Genomic DNA, 23,136 nt, shown 5'->3' on the forward strand with positions numbered 1-23,136 from the left:
TTTAAATTTGATTATCATATTAAAAATTTAAATTAGAACAATAATTTAATAAATATATTTAAACTTAAAGAATCACAAACAAGAATTAAACTAAACTCAAATTTAATTAACCTCATGATACTTTCCTTGTAAATAAATTAAAACTTAGATTAATTGGCAAAAGGCAATTTATGTCACTAAGAAAAATATGTAAACACAAATTGATGGAAACTTGAGAAAAAAAGTTAATGGAATAGAATTATAACGGCTCAACATAAACTAATTAAATAAGAATGACATCCAATTTATTTACTGAAAGTCACAAATTGTTAAAAAAAGTAATAATTCTAGATTAGTAATAAAAATCTAATCACAAACTAATTAAGGCAAAGAAGTAAAACGGTGTAGTTCCTTTTCTCTAATTGTGTATATATAAAAAAGCTTTCCTAGTCTAAAAATAGAGAAAAAAATGACTTGTGTCGTTGTAACTTAATATAGGAAAAAAGAATAGTAGATGCACATCATGGTGCTGATTGGTTTCGAACTCAAAACTCTTCTAAAAATTAAAACCCACTTCAACATTGAGACACTTTCCTTGAACTATATGAGTTCAAAATAAATTTTATAACGAAATATCTTCGGAGAAAGAGAAGATATACATACATATATACATATACATAATCATATATATATATATATATATATATATATATATATATATATATATATATATATATATATATATATATATTGTTATTTTCTTTGCTTCATATGAACCCGTTGACTCCACGTGGGTCTGCCCCTGGTTTCACACCATCTTTTAATGAACCGGGCGAACCGGGAGAAATGTGAAGAACAAATCAAAGAAATTACCAATGTGAGTGAAAGGGAAAAAAGTCAAAAACAATGAAAATATTTAGAAATAGTGAAACACATGTATGATTAGATGTCATTATGTCTATGAATAGTGCGAGGACATTTCCCCTGCATCTTTATTCCATCAAAGGAAATAATATTAAGGAAGATCAAAACACCTTATGTACTTAATGTGAGATCTTTTCTTTATATTTTCATTTCTTGGTATAGGATTGCTATAGCCAATTGGTGGTCAATAACAATAAATTAGTTGATACGATCAAATGCGTCCAAAATTACTTGTATCTTCAAATACCCTTTATTGCGTTCTGGAAATATCTCATGTACTAACAAAAAAAACTTGCTTACATGTCAACATTTCATTGGCTATAGGGTGAAAACTTTATTTTCCTTTATTTCCACATCATAGAATTTTTGGCTAAAAATTTCATTGTTCATGACAGTTTTAAGTTTCACCATCCAAACAAAAAAACAAAAAAGAGCAAAAATCCTCATGCCTTCCAAAATAGAGTTTGGCTCTTTATAAACTTAATTTTAGTTTTATAATTCTATTTTTTTTTTATATATAAGAGATTTACTTTTACACGTAAAAAATTTATATTTTATACATAATAATAGATCTAAAAAGATTATTTTCTTAAATTTAAAATTACAAGAAGCATAGTAATAACACCTCTTAACCAGGTGCCGGGTGAGGCGAGGTTTGGGTCCTTGAGGCGCACATCGCACGCGTTTTCCTATTTGCGTGTTAATTAACATTAACAAACTCTGTTAAAAAATAGCTACTGCTCCATTAAGGAAACTAAACACACTTTTTTCCCCTTCCCCTTTCTCTGTTCAAAGAAATCCGCCCGCCTTATCTGTCATCTTCAATACAAATACTAATATTCAATATTTGAATTGTCAGATCTCTTTCTATGTTGAATCAGATCTGAATCATTTCATTTAAATTTCGTGCAATTGGGGGCATCTTGCATTTCACATTGTGCGAATTCCATGCATTCAAATCGTGATAAGGAGGAAATGGACGGTGGAGGAGAAATTGAGGGCGCGGATGAGAATGAGTTCGCACCAGGTAGTAGTAGGGGTGGACGAAAGTACAGTCCAGTGGTGGCGCACGATAATGATCGGGCCGTTTTGGAGATGTCCTCCATTGATCCTCGATCCTCTAGACAAGATCTCAAGTACTACTCTGTCTTTTCTCTCTCAGATTTTAAGTAAATTTATTGTTAATCATGGTGTTCGGATCAGCTTACATTTGTATTACAAATCCATTATGTACTTGTTAGCTCCGGGGTTCTATTGATTTTGTAGTAAAATATAGTTTTTTCGGATAATTTCTGTGATGATGTTAGTTTGTGCGCGTCTAGACTAAGTATCTTGACTAATCAATTGGGTACCGGCTGCATTCCGTCTACATTAGTACCAGATAATTCTGCCTACTGAGGTTTAGGTAAATGAAAAGAATTCACCTCGTGTGACTTTTGATGGGTTTTGGAACCTCGTTCCAGGTTTTTAATCTAACTATTCAGACTGTTGGGCCACTTCCTTGAGGTTAATAGTTTCTCACATGAGGGTCTGTGTGATCTACAAGGAAATGGTATCCGCTAGAGGGTTGACAGAAAAAGGAACTTAGGGAAATGGGTTACAGAAAAAGGAACTTAGGGAAATGGGACAACTTTTGATGTAGGTTTATTTCTTGGTGTAGCTTTGAGCTTAAGTTGTTCTTTTATTTGTTATGCTAATTTTCTTGTTTGAATTGAGGGAATAAATATAATTTGACATGTCACAGTTCAAAGAAAACATGTAAGCTGCCTTGGAAGGTTTATGATTTGAATGTCATTTCAGGATGAATGTCGAGCGAAGATATTAAGTAGAAGTAGGCATTCGAGTCTAGAGAATACCTTCAATGCTATGAGGAATTTCATTGAGGCTTCAAAAGTTGACGAAAGTTTGATAATTAAGCTTGTTCTTCATGGTAGATGTCGAGTCCTGAGAAGCCTTTCTATTTATATATAGAGATAATTGGAAGAGTCATGTAAAAGGAACTGTACAGGATGCTGGCAAACTTATTGAGTATGAATTATGAGACGTCTAAAGATTGGGCGATTGTTCAACAAATTTTGAGAAACTGGGTTTTGGTAAAGGAGAAATTGTGAGAATTTAGTTTGAGAAGGAGAAAGTGTAGGGATCTTGGAAGCATTTTGTGGCGGATAAAAGTGAAGCTTCGAAGTGCGTGTCATGGTTATGCACTTTTGCAGGAAAAAAGGGATATATGGTGCTGTAAGTTGTCTCCAAACTTTGTGGGTTTTTTTTTTGGGGGGGGGGGGAGTGGGGGTTGAGGAGAGAGGAGAGTTTTAAGCTTCGCCGTGCATTTTGAGGAACTATGTTGATGTTTTGTTCTGCTAAGTTTTTAGAGTGGACTCCCGAGGCTTAAAGTTCTCTCCATACTGAAACTGGTAGATGATGCTTTATCATGTCGGGGAGACTACATGGTTTTCTTTTACTAAATTTTTAGAGTGGACTTCCCGAGGCTTAAAGTTCTCTCCATACTGAAACTGGTAGATGATGCTTTATCATGTCGGGGAGACTACATGGTTTTATAGAGATGTTGGACTCTCCAGGAAAAAAGATTTTGTCTCCTGCTGAGCGAAATCTGTTTGTCTGAGTAGTGCTTTTTAAGCCTATTGGATGAATGATTGTTTCTTAGTCCTTACCACTTTTTTTTGGTTAGTAAATGGGGAAACATTTAAACTTTTATTTCTTTCCCGAATGAGATGCTTACTTTTCGGTCTCTCAAAATCTTTACAATTAATAGATATTGTGGATTTACGCATGATTTTAACAGATATTTTTACTCTTGTGGGTGAGTTACTGAAATTAAGTTGTCGACCTTTTCTGTCCGATTTTTCGTACTCAGAATTCTTATAATTAAGTAAATAATAGTGTGCTCTCTAGAGCAGCTTAAGCTTTTAAATGGTCTTGGGTTCGAGTCTCACCAGCCATTCATTATCAAAGGGAGTTTCGACGTGCTTGGCCATGAAAAAGAATCAGGGGCGTGTTGAAGAGAATAATTAAGTAAACAAAAATGTGCTCTTTTTAACAATTTAAACTTTTGGAGGAGATGACCACACATTTCAACACTTAGTAACTCAAAGTTGGATTTATTGGAATGTCCAACATTCTTTTTTAAGGATTTTGTTTTCAGTTCATGCTTTAAAGAAATTTTGTCTCTTATATTATAATTTTATGCATTATTCTGATTTACCCAATTTATCAGGAAAGTGAAAGTGAGTATGCAGCCAGATGTGGCTTCCGAAGAAATAGAAGGTTCAATGCCAAATCACAGCGTCAACGGTCCTCAGAAAGAATCCAAACTGGAACTCTTTGGCTTTGATTCTCTTGTAAATATTCTGGGTCTCAAGAGGTAAGAGGTAAACATTCTGTGGTCCTTTTCATTTTATTTACTTCTTGCCTACAAACCTTCTATCTTGTCGATTAAATAAATTAATGAACACGACACCAACTTGTTCCAGATTGAGGTGTGGTTGATTGGTTGGTTTAGCTTTGATTTCATTCTTCTCTCTCTCTCACGCACACACACACATACACTCACACTCACTCACTCACCTTTTCCCCTTAAGAACTGCCTAAAAACAGTAGTACTGTGAACAACATTGGAAGTACTAGAGCTTTTCTCTGGGGTATTTTTTGGCTTGGGGTTGATGTCTAATTGTGTAAGACTTGACACATGTCCTTATAGACTGATCATTTTTGTGTTATCAAAATTGATCATCTTGAACTTCAACTTTCCTTTTCAGTTTTTGATGCATGAATAGTATTATGGTTCTAATCAATCTTGCTATTTCAGCATGACAGGGGATCAAATTCAAGCGCCACCTAGTCCAAGAGATGGTGGGGATGTAACTATCACCCTTGAGCGGCCCAGGGTACTGTGATAGGTTCTTAATCATCCGTTCTGTTTCCTTAAAAGTTTCATGTCATGCCCCATTAACAATATGGTTTGGTTTAACGGAGGGGGAGACTGAAGAGAAAGGGGGAGGAAACCGTATTACTCTATTTCCATAAATTAATTATTTAACCTATCTACGGTGGTTTTTGTACAGCTGGAAGAGAAGTAAAAGACGTGCACCTTTCTGTTCATTTCTTGTGAGACTGAAAAAGTTGACATGGATGGGTGGCATACTCCATTTTTATCCTCTCTAACTTTTACCTCCTAACCAAAAGAGCGAAATATCATTCTCTTTTCTTTTAATCCAAACACGGAACGTGCTATCAGTGGAGATTATCTCATGGGATTCTCCTTTCTTTGGAGAATCATTCCTTATTTTGGTTATCCTCTTTATGCCTTCCTCGGTCTCTTTTGGGGGAGCCAATGGGGTGTGGTTAAATATATTTTTTTTTGGATCTTTGAATAAACGGTGAACAGTGGGCAAGAAGGTGGCTAAAGGGTAGACTGAAGGTTATAAGAAGACAAAAGTGTAGAAAAGCTTAGTTTAAAGTAAATGCATAGTAAGTCAATATATTGTTGACTAATATTCTTGATAAATCTTCATTGGACGTTCATATTTACTTTTAAACTAAGCTTCACCCTCTTACACCATTCCTAATTGTGACAAAAGTAGATAGAGTATAAACAGAATATTCAAAAGGTTAAAGCATGAGAGATCCTCAGTAAAATCTTTGTTGGATTTATTGGTGTTAATGAATTTGCTTTACTCACTATCTCAGTTTTACACATAAGCTACATGCAAGATAAAAGATAAATCTAATTGAGTAGTTGTGTTATTAATTGTCCAATATGTGGTAGAGTGAGTGTTCATGTATTCTTAACTGGCTACCTGAAATACAAATATCAACAGTTCAGGGCTGTCCTCTCTCCCCTTCTTTTCCAACTTCATTTTTTGAAGTTTGTCTACTGAGTTTTATTTCTGATCAGCATGGAAGAGTGTCTGGTGGATATTGTATTACACTTCTCCAATTGCCTGTTTGGTTTCTCCTACTTCTTCTCTTGTTTTATTATTAAATTCTCACAATTATGGACCTTCACTTGTGCATTCATCAGAACATGCACTTTTCAGATTTGAAATGTTTAGACATAGATCATAACTTGCAGCTTGCATGTCGTACTGAATTTAATTCTGTAACGATGGGTTGATCAATGAAGCTTTGAATGCTTTTTTAATAGTCTCTTTTTTGTGAATATTGTTGAAGCCTACTGCTGTCAAGTCTGGGACATTGATGGGAGTCTTCGTGCCATGCTTGCAAAATATTATGGGAATCATCTATTATATTAGATTTTCTTGGTAAGTTGCATCATATCCAATCTATTACGTGTTCTCTTGGGAATTTTTTGTGGTCAAGTTTTATAATACTTTAGCTATCAAAAGGTGATCAAGTCTCGGCTCCTTAAACTTGCATTTTAAAAACTGTGGTCAACATTCTGGATGTGAATAACTTCCTTTCATTTCCAATACTTCGGCATTCTGTTGTAACTCCTGGGTTTTATAAGTACCCCACACTAATTGTTATGTTGAGCGGGTAAATTATAACGCAGAGTGATTCCTATAGTATAATTAAGTGATCTACTCACGTCAGAAGTATGTTTTGGTATTGATATTTCACAATGGTTCTGTGAGATACTCAAGGTGAGCTGATCTTCCTTCTATCTCTGGCATTCTCCTGATACAGCACTTCTTAGGTAGTGTAATCTAAGAAAGGAGGAAGATAAAAGATCTATGAATATAGGAGGAAGGAGTATAAAAGGAGGAAAGGGGAAGATGCACTGGGTGGGAGTGCTGATGACTGGGTGGGAGTGTTGATCAATTGATCTATTTTTGTTAGTCACGTGATATTCTTTTCCATTTGACATGCTGTGATATATTTGCTCTGTTTCCTTCTACTCTGTAGGATTGTTGGTATGGCTGGGATTGGTGAGTCGTTGTTGCTGGTTGCTTTCTGTGGATCTTGTACTTTCCTGACCACAATATCATTAAGTGCTATTGCTACCAATGGTGCCATGAAGGTGAAGAGGAATTTGATCGTTAGATAGAATGTAAATGAAGATAAAGGAGATAGCTTCTCTATTTTGCTTTCCTGTATTAGACACATGCACTTTCTTTATTTCCCAGTAACTTAGATGGTCAATAATGTCCTTGATTTGTTTTCTCTAAATTAGGGTGGAGGACCTTACTATCTCATTGGTCGTGCTTTGGGTCCAGAAGTTGGTGTTAGCATTGGGCTGTGTTTTTTCCTGGGAAATGCAGTTGCTGGAGCAATGTGAGTATACATCGCTTTCATCATTTGACACTAGCAAATGAGGTTACAATGCTTTTAACACTATCTTTAACAGTTTGAGCTGATGCTCTCTGGCTGTGACATGCCTGTCTTCTAGGTATGTATTGGGAGCTGTGGAAACCTTCTTAAATGCTGTACCAGCTGCTGGTATTTTTAAAGGTATTTCTTGAGTGAGATTGTCACACTCGATTTATTGTTTAGAATTTAGTATTTCAAGAAGACTGCAGATCATGTTTTCGCTATGAGTGCTCCTTGGATCTTGGCTTCTTTGATAGGAGTAATTCTATTTTGGGTCTACTTGTATGGGCAAGCTTGAATGTTTGATGATCATCTGCTCTCTTCCTTGGCATTATGCTTCATACATTCAATGAGTACTTTTTGGTTGATTCTTTACTAGGTAATACACTATTTTGTCAGCTTACTTGTATTGCTGAATTTTACTGTCATATATGCAGAAACTGTCACAAAAGTTAATGGTACAGCTATTGCGGAGCCCATTACAAGGCCAAGTTTGCACGATCTGCAAATTTATGGGATTGTCGTGACTATTCTTCTCTGCTTCATAGTTTTTGGTGGTGTAAAAATGATTAATCGTGTCGCACCGGCATTCCTTGTACCTGTTGTATTCTCATTGATCTGCATATTCTCTGGCATCCTTTTGGCAAGGCATGATCGCCCCGCAGGTTTATGTTGTCTATGCCTTCTTTTCTTTAATTTTTTGAAAGCTTTGCAAAGTGTTCTGCTGCTTAGACATAGTATGTTACACACTTAAAATTAAAATATATATAAGAAAAAATGCTTGCTTGATGGTGTACGGTTTTCCCTTGTCACTCTTTCTTAGTAGAAAGCTGTCAACCAATTCATATGGTTCTGGCCCTTGAGAAGAGTGGAGGCTTATTGCTATTGCTAAGCTGGTCTGTAATAGTCAATCTGAATTTGATAAGTCAACATCTGCAATTTTCAGCATTTTATATTGCTTCATGGTGGCCATTACTATTTCCTTGATGTATTTAGCTTCCTTCGTCCTTCGTTTAGGACATTCTAAATTTACAGTTAGGTTTGATGTATACTACTCGTAGGACGTGCTTCTTTGCTTTGAATAATGTATATCGTTGTCCTGATTAAAGAGGTCACTATGCTGCCACAACTGCAAACCAGGAGTCTTGACTGGCAGTCTGGCACTTGGTGGGCCTGTCCACCAAGCGAACCAGCTATATCTGAGCTTCTTACTGTAACTAGATACATGCATAGAATAGGCAGAAAACTGAATAAATCACACTTTATATAACTAGAAATAACCCATAAGTCCTATATCATCCATAATCTGACAAGATCTGTAGTTCAACTAAACACAACCAAAATGCTAATACAGAGTTCATGAAGCTGACTATGAGTTCTCAACTCTTACAACTGAAAATTGTCAAAAGTATCATTAAATAAACTGTAGCTAAGCACCCATGATGGAACAATGGGTTGACCAACAGGCTGGAATGGTAGCTGCTACTCCTAAGCTACCAGATCTACCTTTAACTCTGTAAGATGATAGGTGAGTGGTGAGTCCACTAACCCAGTGAATAGATAAAATCCATAATTGTTGGGACACGAAGTTTATAAAATAAATCATATGCTATCATCTTTATATGAGATTAAGTACGAATATAATCTTCTATATCTGTAAACAAACTGCTGTCTGATGTTGTGTATATACTGCTCATCTCTTATCTAAATTTATTGCGAGTATATGCATATATTATCTTAATATCGTCAATCTACACACACCCACACACACATACACACAAGATTACCGGAATCTGAAAACCATGCTCACCATGAATGCTGTTACAGAGGTTTGAATTCAACCTGATTAATTAGGTATCCATGCGCATCGTGTGTACATTATTTTAGGGGGTTTGATACCACCCTTGTTAGCCAGTAGTACTTGCACAATCTAAATCTGGCTCCTAATCTAATGCTGTCACATTGTACCTTTTACCAGCTTAATAAATACTTTTATCTTACAAAAAAAAAAAAACTAATGCTGCCACGAGTGTAACGTTATGTGATGATGCCTTACGAGGAGACGATATCAACTCGAATCTTTTGAGCTTTCTCCGAAAATTTACTTTCTCATCTTAAGCTTATAGTTTAACAGAAAAGCGTAATATCTTGAAACTCATAGAAGAATCTCAATTATTTTTTTCCAAAAAATGGGTAACATGTATATATAAATCATCAGCACAAAGATTGTGCTGGAAGCCAAAATGAGAAGGTTACATCAGTTCATTAGACGAGAAAGAGAAAAAAAACCCAAAGGTCCTTGTTCTTCTTACAAGGAATCTAACACATCTAGAGTTGCCTCGGATCCTCTATGTATTCAGATTTACACCAAAAACTGAAAAGAAGTATACAATTCATCTTGATTTTCTGTAAAGGGCTGCTTCTATCTTCAAAACATCTTGAATTCCTCTCCTTCCATATTGTCCACCAAATGCTTGCTGGGACAATTTTCCATCTCTCTTTGTTCATGGTACAGTTTCCTCCTTTGTTCCAGCATGTCAACACATCAGAGGTTCTTTCAGGCATTACCCATCTGATTCCTCTGAGATTAATGAATAAGTCCCATAGCTGGCTAGCCTGGCTAGTAATTCTACAATGTAAAAACAGATGGTTGATTATCTCTGCTTCCTGCCCATACAAGTAGCATTTTGAACAGAGTTGGAATCCCCTCCTTATGAGATTATCCTGAGTCAAAACAGCTTCTCTTGCTACTAACCAAGTGAAACAGGCCACCTTGTATGGCACCTTGACTTTCAAGATATGTTTCCAGGGCATAAATGTGAGCTGAGATCCTACCTGGTTTAGATCTTTGTAAGCTGAGCTAATTGTATAGTTGCCACTACAATGGCTTTGCCATCTAAGTGTATCTTCTCCCTCATGCAGCCCATTGCTCTGTTCTAAAGTACTAAAAAACTCTGTTGTCCTTGGTATTTCCCAATCTTGAAGTAATCTTCTGAAAGTTGGATTCCATCCGTGTGTGGACCAAACCTCCTGTAAAGTGGCCCCCTGTTGTAGACTCAAACCATGTAGATCAGGGAACATCACCATTAGACAGTCATTTCCCGAACAATTATCCTCCCAGAACAAATAATTTATGCAGCCCATTGCTCTGTTCTGAAGTTAGTGAAGGTTCTCAAATAATTTATCTTACAACATTGTGTAATAGTTAAATCATTCTTTCCCAAATAAATTGAATAAATTAGAATATGCATTATATCTAAGTATAGTTTCAATGTAGCTTCCAATTCATATGCTGAAGCCAAAAACATGTCAACACAAGCATTTACCTGTGCCCGCACATGTAACGTTGCGGTAGAGCCATAATGGACTTGGGCGTTATCTTGATTATACTTGATAATTTGAAATCTCATTTTTGTTTATATAAACATGCACACTTTAGTAAAATGATGCTAGTTACTGGAAAATGCCAAATACAGGAAAGTTACTACTCATTGTAGATCGTTAACATTGTTAATACTCGATCTCACAACTTGCTTCTAACAAAAATCTGAAGAAATTTTTTGTGGTTTTCTCAGCAAATTTGAATGCTTTAAGAGCTAAAGAGTAGGCAAGGAGTTAGCTAAGTGGGCAATGAATTATCTAGTGAGTTGAGCTAAGGTGGGCAGCGAAGTATATGATGAGAATCCTAAGTTGCTCAGACACGGGTGCGGATCTAGAGGTCGGATCCTTCAAGATGTAAATTCTAAGATTCGGGGATATGGATCCTAGGACGGATACGGGTGCGGGGATCCGACTAAAAATAATTCAAAAAAAGAAAAATATCTCTAAATTATGAGAAATTTTGTGGAATACTTAAGTATAGCTTGTAAAGTGTGGATTTCATTTTTATTCTCAAGTTGTAGATAAGTAAAGGATTGATTTCCTAGATAAAGTATGCTATTTTCTTCAAATTTACCCTAGTTTTGGTTCTGATTTGGGGAATCAAATTGTATTTCGTCTGGTATTTTTCTGTCCGTCGTGGTCAAAGTACCCAAAATTGTTTGACCAGATCCGGTATGGATCCCATACCCAAACCCATACTAGTGTTGTGTCAACACGGGTGCAGTACCTAAACTGCCGTGTCGAAGCAACTTAGTGAGAATCTAATGTGAGGTTCCTGGTTTGAATGTTCCCCTTGTTCTAACTAGTTAAGGCAACTAGACTTAGGGTTTCTAGAAGTCCTTCACACTAAGTAAAGTAATACTAAGGTTCCTTTTGCAATTTGGCCATTAACTAAACTTATTTTTCATTATTATTATTATTATTATTATTATCGTTATCTTTATTGTTATTGTTGTTGCTATTGTTATTGTTGTTGTTGTTGTTGTTATTATTAATTTATTACTGCTACTTCATGCACCTCACTCACTCTTTATGCATGTTTGAAAAAGTAAAAAGTTCAAGAACATAATTTACCAAATTCTTATTGTCAATCTAATCTTAGAAGAGCACATTTATCGTGCCATTATCTTCCAAGTTAGAAAAAAGGTACATATCATTTTTTTTCTTGTAAGAAACCAAAAGAAAGAAAAAAAAAAGATTATTTTTCTCGCAGTTACTTAATATCTCATCCTCGGAGTTCAAAACGTTGCCTCAACGATACTTAAAGCACGCGTGCGGCAAGATATTACATTTGCTTTCTTGTATATCCTGGTTACAACTTTGCACACATTTGAGTATGTCCCAACTAATTGTTCAAATTGAGGCAGATTTCCTGTTCAATTGCGAAAGCATGTAGTGCTCCTTTCCAAGTGGAGTAACTAGATAAAAACAAGGACATGCAAAGGGAATGGAGGAACTAGACTTTCTAAAATGAAGGCCTGGATCTTCATTTGCTAATTTCTTTATTTGCTTTATGGGGTGGATTCTATTGTCATAAGTTTCTGAGAGTTAGACAAAATTTAAAAGTTCTCTATGCTTTACTTCATGATCATTTTAAGAGGAAGCAGAGGTATAGGCTATAGCTTCCATCCTAGTATGCAAACTGCTCATGAAACTTTATCCTGATTTATATTTAAACATAATTTCCTTTTGTTTGAATATATAATGGAGGTCTCATTACTTTGTGTTGCTATGCATGATACAGTTGGAATCACGGGGTTGAGTTCGGAATCTTTCAAGGAGAACTGGGGTCCTGCTTATCAGAGGACTAACAATGCTGGAATTCCAGATCCTAATGGAAAAATATACTGGAATTTCAAGTAAGACATGCAAATATTTGCTTGCTTCTCTCTCTTTCTCATGCGTGCTTGTTTATTATGCATGATATTTTTTCATTATGCATGATACTTTTGCCAGTAATAAGTCCATTCTTCTTTCTGCCTTTTACTTCGTGATGCATAATTTCAAAGTGTGTTAAATTGGGTCTTAACATTTGTTTGTTTCTCCATGTAAGTACGTTGGTAGGTCTCTTTTTTCCAGCTGTGACTGGAATCATGGCAGGTTCAAACCGTTCAGCATCACTAAAGGATACTCAACGTTCGATTCCTGTTGGTACATTAGCAGCAACTTTGACAACTAGCGGTTTATATCTAGTTTCAGTGCTATTCTTTGGGTCCGTTGCAACTCGAGATAAGCTTCTGACTGACAGGTACATCTAAATTACATGCTAAATGAAATACAGTGGTCTGAGTGGCATGCTTTGTAAATTTAGACTCAATTATGTTGATGTACACAATTACTTCCCAAATTTTGAGTAGGTGGTGGTGAAGTGGGTCAACAAACTGTATGTAGCGGAAGATCAAGAATACCAACTCTCAAGACTTCCTTTTCGGAAAGTTGATCTGTGGAATAATGAAGAACGCTCTTTATTTATTTCAAATTTCAGTTACATGGCTGGATCTGGATGTGATTCATTAAGACCTATACTTCTCTGTATTTGGTGTTATACTCTGTTTTTTTTGGGGGTGGGGGGTGGGGTTGTAGAGGTAAGGTTGGAGGTGGGAAAGCAAATGAGGAAGGATAAATGTGTCCATTTGTTTAGGAAGTGAAAGAGGAGTGGCAGTAAAAGTGGAAGGGTGTAACCCTCCTGAATTTATCTTCAACTTTCCAAAAACTGGGGAGAAGGAGAAGAAAAATCTCTTTTACTTCCCTTTTAATATTACCAAGGGGAAGAATAGATAAAGTATACCAGTCTTCCCCCCTCTCCTTCCTTGAATCCAACATATTGCGAGTTTGGGATGGACCAGCGTTCCTTTTCCTTGTGGTGCCTAGTTCTAAGGTTCTGTGATAACTCATCAATAGATATGCCATGTTATTGCAAGAATTTGTTGTATTGGTCTTGTTCGTTTTGATGTTGAGGATAGTTCTTTTCCCCCTTTTTATCAATTATTATCATGAGAAAAGTTAATTAAATGGCACAAGTCAACACCATTTTGGGTACTTACTTCAAACATGGTAATTACTCCCCAACCCCCCCGCAAAAAAAAAAAAAATCACTTCATATCTTTGTTTAATGACTTGTATTTGACCCACAAGCCAATAACTTTTTATGAAAGAGATTATTTCATTGTATTAAATGGTATTTCATAATCTATTTACAGTGCCTGGCTAATGTTTTCGTGCAGGTTGTTGACTGCTACAATTGCTTGGCCATTTCCAGCAATTGTTTATATCGGTATCATCCTTTCAACATTGGGGGCAGCCCTTCAAAGCTTGACTGGTGCACCACGTCTCCTTGCTGCGATTGCAAATGATGATATTCTACCAGTTCTCAACTATTTTAAAGTGGTAGATGGAAGTGAGCCTCATGTGGCTACTTTCTTCACTGCCTTCATCTGTATTGGATGTGTTGTAATTGGGAATCTGGATCTTATTTCACCAACTATAACAATGTTTTACCTCCTATGCTATGCTGGTGTGAACTTATCCTGCTTCCTTCTAGATCTGTTGGATGCTCCCAGCTGGCGACCTCGGTGGAAATTCCACCACTGGAGTTTCTCTCTTGTTGGAGCATTACTTTGTATAGGTATTTTCTTCTGCTTTTTGCTGTTGGACAACTGGTTTTATCTCTCTGTTTTGGTTGATACGGGTGGTAATAAACAAATTTTCTATGTTCATCATAATATTCACTTCATATTCCCAAGAAAACCATCATCTTGGTGCAACCGTTACAGATTAGTGAGTGTCGAGGAGTTTGAAACTTCCGTAGTTTGACTTGAGGACCTTTAATTATCAATATATTGCATCTCCCAATACGTGCCACAAATTCTTTAGCCTATTTCTGATAGAATTTGGTAATATTTTCCAGGGTAGTTTTTCGTTAGTCTGATTTTATATTTGTGAAGAAATGGATCTTGGCCTAACTCAACCCAAGATTGAACAATTGGAGCATGAATAACATAACATGGGGTCCAACATTGAGAAACACAACAACAGGGATCAACGGGTCTGGTTCCGATACATTGTGAAGAAATGGACCTCGGGCCTACCCAACCCCAAAAGCTAGCTGATGATGGAAGGATTGTCCAATATCATATAAAAAGACTACAACCCATTCCCTCAACCACTATGGGACTTGACAATATTCAGCTACTTTAGGCTTTTGTTACCAATTTTAATTTGATAGGTTGAAGGGTTGAATGTATTCTCTTTGATTTTTACTGCGTCTTCATAGAAACTACAATTAAAAAATTAAGAAGATAACTAAGAATGAATTACAATTATTTGGCAATATAAAAAAAAAAAGGGCAGCCCGGTGCACTAAACTCCCGCTATGCGCGGGGTCCGGGGAAGGGCCGGACCACAAGGGTCTATTGTACGCAACCTTACCCTGCATTTTTGCAAGAGGCTGTTTCCACGGCTCGAACCCGTGACCTCCTGGTCACATGGCAGCAACTTTACCAGTTACGCCAAGGCTTCCCATCTATTTGACAATATAAGATTTGCAAAATATGTACTCAAAACTTTTTGCTTAATCTAAAAAGAAATCAGTTCAAGAGAAGAAGAAATAAAGGTTTAAAAAGATTACCAGAAACAAAAGAAGGATTTACCTTGTGGAAATGTGCTCCTGGTTGTTTTTTATGTTTCGACATGCCAATCTTGCTTGGCTAACTCTATGACATCTTTATTACATAAGTTGGCAATGGGATAGGTGACTATAACCAAACGTGTCATTAGTACTGTTTGCTGAGGCTTGTTCTTTTTTCTTTTCTAGGATTCCTTTCCAGTGTAGACAATCACATTAAATAGTAATTTTTTTTCTCTAATATTTGGAAGAGTGAGAATTTTGGTTTATGAAAGTACTGATGTCCAGATGTAGGATGGCCTCTTTCGTTGCCTGAATAGTGGTAATGATTCAGCACTGCTAATGAGTCCAATCTTTATCATCTCATCCTGGCCCTAAAGGAGTCGCATTTTAGACCACTCCCTCCCCCGCCCAAAAAACAAACAATAGAAAATAGCAAGACTATGGTAAAAGTACTATGCACAAGGTTCTATCCTATGTAGCACTTCCTGTGATCTACTCAGAGTCTTGGCTAAGCAAGGGTGCAAACCATATTATTTACCTAACCTTAATAGACTCTAAGTTTTTCAATCATTTGATCTCTTCCTGCATTTCAGAGTAATTGATGTTCTCTTTCTGCTGTTCCTTTTCAGTGATCATGTTTTTGATTTCTTGGGCATTCACTGTGGTATCACTAGCCTTAGCAAGCCTCATCTATTATTATGTGAGTATCAAGGGGAAAGCAGGAGACTGGGGTGATGGTTTCAAGAGTGCATATTTTCAGCTTGCTCTTCGTAGTTTACGATCTTTGGGAGGTATGTATTTGTCTATTTATGTATTTGTTTATTCATTTACATTTCTTGGCAAACAACATAAATCAGACCTTTTGTACTGTCCGTTCCTTGTCTTAAAACATCTGATTGCTCCTCTTATGTGTATTCTATAATTGTTTAAATGTTGAGAGAGAGAAATACAATTTGGGATTGCCTTTGCAGGATCACAGTTTCTTCAATTGTGACTGCTGATTTATCTAGCATTTGTCTATGTGCAAACATATTTTTCTTTTTCTTTTTTGGATCTTCTGTTGCTTTTCTTTTGGTTATTACAATTGAAGAAGGTATTAATTTCTTATTATAGTTCATTTGTTTCTTACACCAGTAATTTCTTTTACTGGGTCGTCGTCGTCGTCGTTGTTGTTGTTGTTTCTTACACCATTAACCTTACTTACTGTTCTGCAACACTTATTTGTATGTCAGTGCCTTTCATAGACATTTTTATTCTGAAAAAGTGCATCAGATGGTTGACTGCCATATTCATTCAGAAAGATTTCATTTTTATGTTGCCTCACTCTTTTACCGAAGTTTGTTGCTCTTAACCACATTTCTTTTAAATCTGATTGGTGTCTGGATACTTCTCAATCTGCTTTGGTAACATTATGGCAAGTGGTCGGATGCAAGTCTAGGCAAGGGCGTTTGAAGCATGTCTTATTTCAATCCCTCCCATGTAGTTGAGATTATAAATTTATCTAGTTTCGATTTGGGTCTTGATTCCTCCCTCTTGGACAATGTGAATTTTGATTTTTGCAGTCATCCTCCTTAGACCATGTGAGTTTTATATCTGTCAAAGGATGATCGACAAGTTGATAATTGCTAATGAATACAGAAAACTTCTGCGTTTTCCTAGTATAAGCTGCTTTCTTATCCTTCAGGAACCTTATTGTATCAGATTACCGCCATATTCTATTACTTACCTCTCAGTCTTTTTAGAACTGTCATTGATCCTTTCCGTTAGCACATATACTCCTCCAAACCCCACTCAATATGCTGCTTCTTGTATTCCTAAATCGTGATGCAATGGAATTCATTCCTATTTTGAACTCTATAATATCCATCTTTCGCTTATCCTACAAAAAGATAATCCCCTGTAATCCCTTAGGAGACTTCTGATAAAATTAGAACGATACAAAGACGATTAACATGACCGCTGCACAAGAATGACAAGCACAAGTTGAAAATGGTCCATTAAAGATAATCTCCAGCATCTCTGCTTGCTGAGAACTTCTCATATTCCGGCACTCTCCTTCCAACTGCATCATTTCTATCTCCATTAGTATAATGCAGATAATTCCTAACTTTGGCACATTCACTCTTCACCGTCTGAATTTGACGGCAACTTCACACATCCTTGTCTATCTGTGGGTTCCTCTGGGAGGAGGAGGAGGAGGAACTGGATAGACTAGCCTGGCAGGAAAGTTTTCCTTACATAGCATCCCCATATGGCAGTTTCATCCCTGTCAATCTGGGGAGTTTCTTATGAGTTCAAAGGAAAGAAGAAGAAGCAGGAGGAAGCCCTCTACGTTAGCTTCCTCCATGTCAATTTGTGGAGTTTCTTTGTGAGTTCAAAGGAAGTCAATCTGTGGAATTTCTTGCGGGTTTACTGGAAACAAGAAGAATAAGGAGGAGGATTGCCCATGACCATTCAGGGAGACGTGGAATTTCTCAAAGTGCCTGTCGAATGTTGATCAAATTCGATACGGTACTGGTGTCATGTTGTGTCGACTCTGGTTGTCAGTAGTATTCGATCCTAGCAAAATAGAATTCCTCTATGTCAACTGCCTTCCCATTAGTCGTAATTGACACTGCTGCCATGGTATCCAGCGGTAACATCACTCTAGCCCCATTTCTCCCTCTCGCCTCTTCCCAACTCTTTCCCCGCTCCTTTTTCCTTCTACCACCACCTTCTCCCCTCTTCCTTTCATCTTGTCCTCCCTATCTCCGTCGGCCCTCTTCTCCTATATAACCATTGTGCAAAACTTTGGGTACATGCAAACTCTGTACCCTCGTTCTCCGCCTTCAACCACCGTCAATGCTGAAATTCTTTCCCCACTATTCACGTGGATCCTGACCCTGGACATGTCGAACACACTGCAGAATACCTCCTCACATCCTCCCATATATGTCCCACATTGATGACCATTATCTTCTCTGCTTCTGGATAGGGGTATGATAATAGTGCTTTCGTGATGTTTTGAATATTACCAAGTGACTACAATGTCTAAGTTTTGGTTGAAATGAGTAGTATCAAATAAAAGTTGTGACACTTATAAGGAAAATCATGTCCCCCCATAAGCAATGAAAGTTATTTTCTTTCTTTTTTTTTTTCGATGGAAAATTTCTTTGGAGATAACATTTTCAACTATTCAAGGTAACCAAACGTGACAAAAGAATTTCAACGAGGAATACCCTTTTGGTGAAAATAATTTTTTTGGAGATAGCATATTCCACAATCCAAGAAACCAACTATGGAAAAATGATTTCATCAAGAAAATTACTCTTTTGGTGGAAAATAGTTTCCTTGCAGATAACATTTTCAACAATTCGAAATAATCAAACATGGGGAAAATGATTTCGTCAAGGAAACCATTTTCGTCGCAAAGCATTTTTCACGATATCAAACACTCCTAGGGATTGTCTCAAAATTCTCTTACATTTATTTTCGACAACGTACTCCTTAGCCCCACTTCTTGTTTTTACCTTAAAGGATTGTGATACCAAAGTCAAGAATTAGCTTTACTAATTAGTATGGATGTGCAAATTTCATTTGAATAAACTTTCATTTTAAATCAAAGTTCTTAGGTATTCTTTCTATACGAATTCCTCCTATATAATATAATTATGTTTTTGTTTTTATTATAAAGAAGATTTTAATTTTTTTTTGTTTATAGCAAGGCATGTTTCTTTAAATTAAGCCAATTTCTTTAACTTTGAGGGCATTTTTCCATATTAGGTACTTTTATCCAGGTAGAAATAATCTTAATTCACATTCTACACATGAAATAGTACATAGATTGTGGGAGAATTTGTGTAGGAAAGGAAGATGGTAACTGAATGTTGTATTAACAATTTGAGTCTTGTGCGAGGATTATCTTATTTTGATGTTGGAATTCAAATGGGTCCTTAAAGATTCTTATACCTATTAAAAGTTAACTTATCCATTCTATTGGCTTTGTTACCCCGGCTAAATTTCTGGTAAATTAACCGTACGAACTGGATAAGAAAAACAAAGAGAAGATACAGAAAGTTGAAGCTGCTGAATTTGAGTTATAATTCTGACTCCTCTTGTTCTATTTCAAACGTGGATGACAAATCTTGTTTGGAGGTGATGAGAATTATTCTGGAAGTTTTCGAAGCTAACTGAAACTTGTTTGGTGGTCATACAAATTTTATTTAGCTAATTAGTGGAGCGCACTCCAGTTAATTTCTAGCTCAATCAAAAAGTTCAATTTAGTTATTTGGTTGGTCCTAGTAGGATTTTCAGTTATTGTTTTTGGCATCATGAATTATATTTTTGTGTAATCAGGAGATCAAACTTAAGAGAAGTTTCAATTTTTAAATGGATCTAATTGAGTTATCTTTTAGCAAATTGTCTGTAACCGTGTAAATAGTTTGTAATCCTATTGCTGCAAAGGATGGGTGTAATGGAAATATGAAACTTGAAGTATAATTCGCTTATTTCATTGCAATATAAGCATTAGTAAAATAAGTAATAATTTGAAGCACAGAGAAACACGGGATTATATGTTTTCTCCTGTTCACTAGGCATCATATAGTAGAACCATCATCCTTTAGAATTTGCATCTTTATTGTTGGCTTGGCAATAACTTCGATTTTCTGAAGAATGAAAAGGTTATACTGTGATCTTATATATTGGCTGTAGACCTCCAAAATGACCTGCAATAAACATCCAATTGTACATGCAGCAAGTCAGGTACATCCCAAAAATTGGTACCCTATCCCTCTCATATTTTGTCGTCCGTGGGGCAAGCTTCCAGAAAATGTACCTTGCCATCCTAAGCTTGCAGACTTTGCCAACTGTATGAAGAAAAAAGGAAGAGGAATGTCCATCTTTATTTCTATTATAGATGGAGACTATCATGAACGTGCTGAGGATGCCAAGACAGCTTGCAGGCAGCTAAGCACGTATATCGATTACAAGCAATGTGAAGGTGTAGCAGAAATAGTTGTTGCTCCCAACATGTCAGAGGGCTTTAGAGGCATTGTTCAGACTATGGGCCTTGGGAATCTCAAGCCAAACATAATTGTTATGCGGTACCCTGAGATATGGCGGCGTGAAAATTTAACTGAAATTCCTGCTACCTTTGTTGGAATAATAAATGACTGCATTGTTGCAAACAAGGCAGTAGTTATTGTAAAGGGTCTCGATGAATGGCCTAATGAGTATCAAAGACAGTATGGTACCATTGATTTATACTGGATAGTGAGAGATGGTGGTCTTATGCTGCTGCTCTCTCAACTGCTTCTCACAAAAGAGAGCTTTGAGGGCTGTAAGATTCAGGTATTCTGCATTGCCGAGGAAGACTCTGATGCAGAGGGACTCAAGGCTGATGTAAAAAAGTTTCTTTATGACCTCCGGATGCAAGCTGAAGTGATTGTCATTTCCATGAAGTCATGGGAAGGCCAAGGGGAGCAGCAAGAATCCATTGAAGCATTTAGTGCTGCTCAGTGCAGAATAGCTAGTTATCTGGGAGAGATGAAAGAGAGAGCGCAGAGGGACAAGAGTCCTTTGATGGCTGATGGAAAGCCAGTGGTTGTCAACGAGCAACAAGTCGAGAAATTCCTCTACACCACTTTGAAGCTGAATTCGACAATTCTAAAATACTCGAGGATGGCTGCAGTTGTGTTTGTAAGTCTACCTCCTCCTCCTGCCAATCATCCAGCATTCTTCTACATGGAATACATGGACCTGTTGGTTGAAAATGTACCTAGGCTCTTGATAGTTCGTGGATATCGTAGAGATGTTGTCACTTTGTTTACATAGTTGGTTCTGTTAATCTTCCCTTTTACCTCCCCTCTATTTGTTGCTTTATTTCAATGGTTTCAATTCAATTCGTTACCTTTTCTTCCTTTTTTTTCCTTCTTTTTTCTCCTCGAGGTGGGTGTACAATATAGTTTTTGTAATCATTGATTCTTATTAATAGGATATTTGAAGAAAGAAAATTTTGTTATTGATGAATCTCAAGCTGATGATTAGTCTTTTAGAATACGTTGAGATAGAAAATTTTGCTATCTGATGAATCTCAAGATGATTAAAGTACGTTGTTCTATGATGACTATCAGCTACCTTGCAATTCTTGCTTAAATTTAATCATATCTTGCCTCAATCTAGCATAGTTGTCTTGCAGTCCATGACTTATTTACCTTTTGGACAGATTTTATTAAGGTGCTTTGCAACTCTCATTTTGCCTTTTTAATGGGGTATTTCAGTTGCGATGCTCAAAATAATGATAATTGTTGGACAAAGTTCAATCTATTTTGCTTAAAATTAATTTAAATAAATGTAAATAAATAAATAAAAAAAGAGAAAAGGATCTAAATTTGTCCCTGTATTTTTGCGAAAAGGTCTAATTTTACCCTTCATTAGAAGTTTGGCTAAGCAATGCGGCCCGAAAATGCCCCTAGTCACTTAACGGAGGGGAGACGGTTGAGCTAGACTTTCAAGCATAACGGCTAATTTGGACCTTTTCCTTATTATTATTAACTAGTCTTCGGGTACGCGCTTTGCGCGTGTACCTACATTAATGAATATACAAATTTTAAAAATTGCATACATATTATTAGATAATTTGTTTGAGTTATAAAATATAATTTAAGATTTTTTTAAAATAATAAATATTATTCTCATTTAGTTAGCTTAACAAATGAAGGAATTTTATTTAGATGCCTTATCGTTATTTTTTAGAGACTTATATCGAAACTTATGAAAATTGTTAATATTTATAATTCTTTAGAGATTTATCAAATAACACAAATTAAAAGGATTCCAAAAGCGGATCTGATAGGCCTCAGAGGAGAGGGGCTCCAAAAGTGGATGCGATCAGGCAATGGCAGCTTTGAAGGGAGAGTTGAGCGGAACCAGGCATAAGTAGCAACAATTGCTATTGATAGTTCCCGGATAAAAAATGGGGGGAAGGGCAAAGGAAAGAGCGATGGAAAACCTATCTTTCTACTTTTTCTTTCTCGTCTGTGTGATGACCCAAAATGTCATCTTTAAATTTAATGAGTAATTCTGTGTTCTAAGACCTCGAAAAGTACCATTTATCATTTTTCGACTTGCGTGCGCAGTCCGCACAATTTTCCGAAAAGTTTTTATGTGAAAAAATAGATTAAAATGTGAAATAGAACTTTAAAACTCAACTGAGTTGACTTTGGTCAATATTTTGAGCAAACGGACAACGGATCAGTATTTTAACAATTCCGGTAGGTCCGTATCGTGATTTGGGACTTGGGCGTATGCCTGGAATCGAATTCCGAGGTCCCTAGCCCGAGATATGGAATTTTGATAAAATATTAAAAGCTTGAAAGCTTAATGATTTTTAAGAAATTTCTCATGCTGGATTTATTGACCCCGGATCCGTATTTTAGTTTCGGAGCCCGATAAAGATCCACAATAATATTTATGACTTGTCTTCCGAATTTGATGAGAATCGGAGTTGATTTGACGTGATTCGGACGTCCGGATGTAAAAATATAAGTTATAAAGTTTTCTTGAAAGTTTTCTTTGATTTGGTGTCCGATTCGTAGTTTTTGGTATTATTTTGACGATTTAATTGCGCAAGCAAGTTCGTATGATGTTTTAGGACTGGGGTGCATGTTTGGTTTGGAGCCCCGAGAGCTCGGGTTAGTTTCGGGTGATTAACGGACTATTTTTGGACTTGGGAAAAACTGCAGAAATCTGCTTCTAGTATCCTTCTTCGCAGAGGGGGCTCGCGTTCGGGAAGTAGAAACTGGAGGCAGGTAAAAATTACTCTTCGCGTTCGCGAAGGCTTGAGGTGCAAAGCTTCGCGTTCGCGATCGAAGCCTCGCGTTCGCGAAGGAAAAGAGGCTAACCAGGAAATTGCCTTCGCGTTCGCGAAGGGCAGCTTGCGTTTGCGAAGGCCAAGC

General features: G+C 36.6%; 1 protein-coding gene and 1 non-coding gene across 4 annotated transcripts; both read left to right on the plus strand.

Annotated features, from left to right (window-relative positions):
* Positions 1–1,635: 1,635 nt before the first annotated feature.
* Positions 1,636–21,208, plus strand: LOC104118747 (cation-chloride cotransporter 1). Of its 3 annotated transcripts, XM_009630083.4 has the most exons (13): positions 1,636–2,039; positions 4,136–4,282; positions 4,727–4,805; positions 6,091–6,182; positions 6,787–6,901; positions 7,055–7,155; positions 7,271–7,332; positions 7,629–7,856; positions 12,317–12,431; positions 12,626–12,820; positions 13,797–14,197; positions 15,829–15,990; positions 19,935–21,208. In XM_009630083.4, exons 1-13 carry the CDS (start codon positions 1,852–1,854, stop codon positions 21,011–21,013), a joined length of 2,964 nt encoding a protein of 987 aa, XP_009628378.1. In that variant the 5' UTR covers positions 1,636–1,851; the 3' UTR covers positions 21,014–21,208. The 3 variants fall into 3 exon arrangements, with proteins under 3 accessions (XP_009628378.1, XP_009628379.1, XP_009628380.1); XM_009630084.4 differs by lacking the exon at positions 1,636–2,039 and having other exon boundaries at positions 4,149–4,289; XM_009630085.4 differs by lacking the exons at positions 1,636–2,039; positions 4,136–4,282 and having other exon boundaries at positions 4,735–4,817.
* LOC117273077 (U6 spliceosomal RNA) lies at positions 17,102–17,204 on the plus strand. Its single transcript, XR_004503038.1, has one exon. It is a non-coding gene; the product is annotated as a U6 spliceosomal RNA (small nuclear RNA).
* Positions 21,209–23,136: the final 1,928 nt, after the last annotated feature.

This window comes from Nicotiana tomentosiformis, chromosome 2 (assembly GCF_000390325.3).
Source record: "Nicotiana tomentosiformis chromosome 2, ASM39032v3, whole genome shotgun sequence".
NCBI classification, from domain to species: Eukaryota; Viridiplantae; Streptophyta; class Magnoliopsida; order Solanales; family Solanaceae; genus Nicotiana; species Nicotiana tomentosiformis.

Excerpts from the sequence above, each read along its gene's own strand:
- LOC104118747 (XM_009630083.4), top strand. The coding sequence starts at position 1,852 with ATGCATTCAAATCGTGATAAGGAGGAAATGGACGGTGGAGGAGAAATT. Across the intron at positions 12,432-12,625 it reads AAAATATACTGGAATTTCAA|TACGTTGGTAGGTCTCTTTT; the intron begins GTAAGACATGCA and ends TCTCCATGTAAG. Across the intron at positions 12,821-13,796 it reads GATAAGCTTCTGACTGACAG|GTTGTTGACTGCTACAATTG; the intron begins GTACATCTAAAT and ends GTTTTCGTGCAG.